The sequence below is a fragment of the Chrysochloris asiatica genome, unplaced genomic scaffold (genome assembly GCF_000296735.1).
Source record: "Chrysochloris asiatica unplaced genomic scaffold, ChrAsi1.0 scaffold00254, whole genome shotgun sequence".
Classification (NCBI taxonomy): Eukaryota; Metazoa; Chordata; class Mammalia; order Afrosoricida; family Chrysochloridae; genus Chrysochloris; species Chrysochloris asiatica.
Genome location: NW_006408772.1, coordinates 1936298 through 1942650, shown reverse-complemented (window position 1 = coordinate 1942650; position 6353 = coordinate 1936298). Strand labels below are relative to the sequence as shown.

At 35.4% G+C, this 6353-nt stretch overlaps 1 protein-coding gene across 1 annotated transcript in view; it reads left to right on the top strand.

The window, feature by feature from the left end:
• Positions 1-5672, top strand: part of CSN2 (casein beta) — a 9960-nt gene extending 4288 nt beyond the window's left edge. The window contains exons 4-5 of the mRNA XM_006873787.1: positions 562-603; positions 5106-5672. Coding sequence (XP_006873849.1) covers positions 562-603; positions 5106-5672 — 609 coding nt within the window. The remainder of the gene's footprint in view (positions 1-561; positions 604-5105) is intronic.
• Positions 5673-6353: the final 681 nt, after the last annotated feature.

Here is a 6353-nt window from a genome sequence, read left to right as displayed (position 1 = left end):
CAGCTGCTCCTAAGAAACGCTATACAGGGTCACTATGTTGTTGTTGTTATTAAGTGCCATCAAGTCGATTCTGACCCAGAGTGACCCTGTGTAAGGTTTCTAAGGAGCAACTGGTGAGCTTGAACCACTGACCTTGCAGTTCAAACTGACTTTGCAGTCCAGCGCATTAGCCCACAGCACCATACCAGGACTCTCAGAAATCCTATACAGGGTCACCATGAGTCAGAGCCAACCTGATGGCACTTAACAACAACAAAGATATATAACGTATATACACAGTGGACCATTTCTACAATTATCCTATCATGACTAATATTATAAAACAATGTGCTCACATTAACCTATAAAATAGTTTCATTTTGTGATTTATATTGACAAATAGGAGTTACTCATTTGACTTGAAATCATTAAAACTAAAGCTGACTTATTTTTATCTTTCTGAATGAATGTATTACATGCATAAAGGAGATAAAACCTTCATATTTCAATATGTATTTTTCAAAATGTTCCACGTAAAATTTTTTACAGATGATTTCATTTATTTTATGATTTGCTTTTTAGCAAAAACTTGAGAATGTTGAACATCAAGAACAGCAAAGAAAGGTAATTTGCTCATAATGAGTTTATTTATAAAATTTTTAAAAAGTGTAATACATCAAAAGTATTTATACAATATAAGAATGTATGTATTCAGTCGAAAGGATGGTAATGAAAATATATTGACTTTGTCTCTGATACAAATGCCATTTTAAAACTACTAATCAATTACCAGAATGCAAGTTTAATACCTAAATGTAGTTGCATATTAGTAAAAAAATTTCCAGGTCAAATGTTATGCTTGCCAGATTCTCACGGTACATATGGCATAGAATCGTAACTTGTTCACTTATCAATTATATAGCTTTATTGTCAAGTTTTCTATATCTTACCTTCCTCATTTATAGACTATGACTATTAATAAGACTATCTAATATTTGTTGTCAAGTTTTCTGTGTTTTACCTTCCTTATTAATAGACTAAGACTATTAATAAGACTGTCTAACACTAATCCTGGTGTGGCGCTATGGGCTAATGTGTCAGACTGCAAAGTCATTTGAACTGCAAGGTCAGTGGTTCAAGCTCACCAGCTGCTTCTTGGAAACCCTATGGGTCAGAATCAACTCGATGGCACTTAACAACATAAACAGTACTGATAGGGCACAACTCAAGAATTGGTAATTGAAATGAGGAATACATGAGCTCAGAAACTAAGAAAATTAAAAATAGGAGTGAAATGGAATGCATAAAGATCTACATCTTATGGTTTTCAGGGCTGCAAATCATATGTAAGTTCAGGCTGAAGCTGAAAAAATTTTAAAACAAGTTAGTAGGAATCAAAATACAATCTTGAGTGTGTTGTTAGGTGCCGTCGAGTCAGTACTGACTCATAGTGACCCTATGCACAAAAGAATGAAACACTGCCTGGTCCTGAGCCAACGTCACAATTGTTGCCATGCTTGAGCCCATTGATGCTGCCACTTTGCCAATCCATTTTACTGGAGGTCTTCTTGTTTTTCTCTGACCCTCCATCTTACCAAATGTGATATCCTTCTCCAGTGGCTGGACCTTCTTGACATGTCTGACGTATGAGAGATGAAGTTGGGCCATCCTGGCCTGCAAGGAGCTCTCTGGCTGTACTTCTTCCAACACAAAACTGTTGGTTCTTTAGGCAGCCCATAGCACTTTCAATATTCTCCTCCAACACCATAACTCAAAAGCATCAATTCTTCTATGGTCTTCCTTATTCACTAGCCAGCTTTCACATGTATATGAGATTATTGAAAATACCATGGCTTGGGTCAGGCACACCTTGGTCCGCAAACTGACATCTTTGATCTTCAACCTTTTAAAAAGGTCTTGTGCAGCAGATTTGCCTAATGCAATACATCGTTTGATCTCTTGACTGCTGCTTCCGTGAGTGTTGATAGATGATCCAAGAAGAATGAAGTCTTTGACAACCTCAATTTTTTCTCTGTTGATAAGAATGTTGTTTATTGGTCTAGTGGTGAGAATTTTTCTTTTCTTTACATTGAGATGCAATGTATATCAAATGCTGTGCTCTTTGATCTTCATCAGTTAATATTTTAAGTCCTCTTCACTTTCAGCAAGCAAGGTTGTATCATCTGCATATGGCAGGTTGTTAATGAGCCTTCCTCCAATCCTGATGCCACATTTTTTTCATATAAAACAGCTTCTTGGATTATTTGCTCAGCATACAGGTTGAATAAGTATGGTGAAAGAATATAACACTGTGGCACACGTTTCCTAGTTTTAAACCATACAGTGTTCCTATGTTCTGTTTGAACAACAGCTTCTTGGGTCATGTACAGATTTCTCACGAGTATCTTGAGTATATCTCACCTGGCGATATATATATATCAGTGTTCAATCATTTCAGCAGGTAGCATATGATTAAGAATCTATGGCACTGAAGAATCAATAATTGATGGCATTGAAGAAAGAAGTCCAAGTTGTATTGAAGGCATTGGCAAAAAGCAAGATAGCAGGAATTGACACAGTACACATTTAAATATTACATGCAGCAATGAAAGCACTTACTCATCTATGTCAAGAAATTTGTATGGTAGTTACTGGGTCCAAAAGAATGTGGAAATTATTGAACAATATAATTAATTCCACATACAACAAAATTTTGCTGAAGAGAATTAGAAAATGGCTGGAGCGTAACATTGCCATGGATTTGCCAAAAATTCAAGCTTGATTCAAAAAAATAATGTGAAATGAGGGATATCTTTGCTAAAAGAAATTAAAGTGCCAGAAAAAAATATTTACTTATCATTTATTGATCATGTAAAAGCATTGGGCTATGGATTATAACAGACTATGGATAACATTTCAAAGGATAGGAATTCCAATACCTGAAAAGCCAAGCATGTGCTCTTGGGGAACCTGTATGTACACCAAGAGGTAGTTGTTCAAGCAGATAATAACAAGGGGATAATAACTGGTTCAAAATCAAGAAAGGAGTGTTTCAGGCTTGTCTCCTTTCACCATATGTATTCAATCTGCATTAAATAATTCTAGAAAGTGGATTATATGAAGAAGAAAGTGGCATCAGATTGGAGTTAGACTTATTTCGAACCTGAGATATGCAGATGATACAACCTTGCTACTTAAGGGAAGAGAACTTGAAATACTTACTGAAAAAGATCAGCGATTATAGTCTTAAGCATGGATTGCACCTCAATGTAAAGAAAATGAAAATTATCACAACTGGACCAATAAAAGCATTATGATAAAGGGAGAAAAGATTGAAATTGCCTAAGTCTTCATTTTGCTTGTATCCAGAATCAGTACTCTGGGGTCAGTAGTCAAGAAATCAAAGGATATACTGCATTAGACAAATCAACTGCAAAAGACATCTTAAAGTATTAAAGGACAAAGATGTCAGTTTGTGGACTCAGGTGTGTCTGGCCCAAGTATGGTATTTTCAATGACCACATATGCATGGAAAAAGTGTACAATGAATAAGAAAGACTGGAAAAGAATTAATACATTTGAATTATGGTATTGGTGAAGAATATAGGAAGTGCCATGGACTACCAGAATAGCAAACAAATCCATCTTGGAAGAAGTACAGCCGAAACGTTCCTTAGAAGTAAGAATGGTGAGATTCTTTGAACATGTTGTCAGGAAGGACCGTGCTTGGTAAAGTGGAGAGTAAGTAAAAAAGAGGAAAACCCTCAGTGAGATGTATTGGCAAAGTGGCAGCAACAATGGGCTCAACCATAACAATTGTTAGGATGCCACAGGATTAGGCAGTGTTTTGTTCTGTTGTATACATAGGGGCACTATGAGTCAGAATCAGCTTGAAAGCACCTAATAACAGCAAATCCCATGTCGCTGATGATCTGTCACATAATAAACACTCAAAATGTTTTACATTAGCATTTTTTCAATTTTATATTAACATTTGTTGAATATATGATATATTTAAGAATATTTCCATTGTAGAGATGAGATAAGAATGGTATAGTGTGCATTCTTAGATAACAATGTCAGATAGTAAGTAAGTAATAGAGTTTACTTAAAAATCCAAAACGTCTTAAGACATTGTCGTTGTTGTTAAGTGCCATCGAGTCTGTTTCAACTCATAGCGACCTGGTCTAGAGTTTCTGAGTAAAGGCTAGTGGGTTTGAACTGCCTACCTTGAGGTCCAATGCATTATCCTGCAATGCCACACCAGAGCATCATACAATTCTTTATTTAATTTTAAAGTTATATATTATGTAATTGTAATATTTCAAATTCTCTGTCTTATTAATGAGGATGGATTGATTGTTGGTTACACCAAATATTTTTTTATATTAGATCCAATTTACAAAATGCTATTTCTTAAAAGATTCCAAATATTTATCTTCTACTAAAAACGTTGGTTCATGTTAAATATATGCCTTGAATTCAGTAACAAATTAAGACTGAATTTTCATGAAAACAAAACAAAAATAAACTTAGATTTATCCTTCTAAGTCCTTTAAACAGACTCCTCTTTATTATGTGAAAATAACTTTGGTCTTGTATGAAACAATATTGTGTAGTCCATGTCTTCAGAAGACTAAAGTGAATAGTTACAGCTATTCAGGCAACTCTAGAAAGGTAGAAAATGTTTTGAAATCCCCAAACACTGTTTTCAACGTGAATGATGGGTTCACCTATGAAATAAGTATATTAATGAGAAATTACTCAAAGAGTGGTATACTCAATATTCTTCACATGACCCAAAATAATTTCTTAACCAAGAAAAGTATAGTTATTCTTTTCTTTTTTTCCCCACTCAGTGAAGACATGTTTTTACAATTAAATTTCTCCAAGGAGTCCTCTTGGAGGACTTTGGCACTATAGGATAAGCACTGGATAGCTAACCAAAAAATAAGCAGTTTAAACCTACCAGCTATTCTTTGGAAACCCTATACAGGGTCACTATGAGTCAGCACTGACTTGAAGACCTTTAACAACAACAACAAAAGAGATAGACAAGATTAATTCATCATGAATGACAGTAGTAGTTGAATCATAGACTCAAAGATTCTTTTTCTGTTTTCCAGGAGGAATGCCAGGATAAAACCCACCCTGTTTTCCAGTCACAGCTTCTAGTCAATCCTTATGTTGTGCCCATGCCTTACACTGTCCTTTCACAAAACATTCTGCCTCTTGGTCAAAGTGCTGTGAGGCTGTCCTTCCCTCAGTCTCAAGCAATGGAATTCCCTGAAGTTGAAGAAATCCTCTTTCCTAAACACCAAGTTATGTCCTTCCTCAACTCTCCAGTTAAGCCACTTTTGGATCCCCAGAGCCTGAATCTCACTGATACTGAAAATCAGCACCTTCCTCTGTCTCTGCTCCAACTGTTAAGGAACCAGATTCCCCAGCCTCTTATTCAGACTCCAGTGTTTCCTCCTCTTTCCCTGCTGTCTGTTCTTCAGCCTAAACTCCTGCCAATTCCCCAACAAGTGGCAGCATACCCCCAGAGACTTAGGACTCTCCAAAACTTTCTACTGTACCGAGGTCTACTTGACCAAGCCCGGGAGTTGTATCCAGTGACTCAATCACTTGCTCCAGAGTATAAACCTATTGTTGTAAGTTCAGTTTCACTTACTTTGCTGTTTCACTCATGAGGTATACATTGTGTTATAATACATTTAGAAAATGAATGCACACATGAATGGATTCATAAAACACATAGTTTAAATCGGTAATTTTCAGCACTCTTATAACAGTCAAATCACCTGGAGAACTTTTTTCTCCAAAAAATTCCAATGCCCAATCAAATCTGTAGAGTTTTTGATATAATTGTTCTAATTTTCTGAGTCAACGAAACAAGTGTTGGGAAAAAATGCTTGCAGGGATTTTGATTTAATTATTTTACTGAGAACTTCTCAATTAGGTAAAGAAGAAACAAGTTCTTTAAAGGCAGAATTAAATTTGAAAATCTGATTTGCCTTAGAATAAAGCCACTTTTGTTGCTTTCTGTAGTTTGAACATTTCCTTTTTTATACTGTTGTTCCTGTGCCTTAGTTTTCCTTCACAATACCTTGTTCTTAGATATGCAGTATGCTGTTTATTTCACTACTAGCAGTATTCTGAGGAAAAGCATTCTTGCCAAGATATGAAATGTATATTTATATATTCTTATTTTTGTTCACATTTAAGGTCTAAGAAAGTTGCAAAGTCAATGTCCTGCCTTACTTCTAGTAAGTTTTGGGAATTTTGAAATTAAATTCATCATTACCACAGTTAGTATTTTTTGTCATTTCATTGTCTTGGATAAGCCCAAGATAGTGGTGAACTCTATCAAT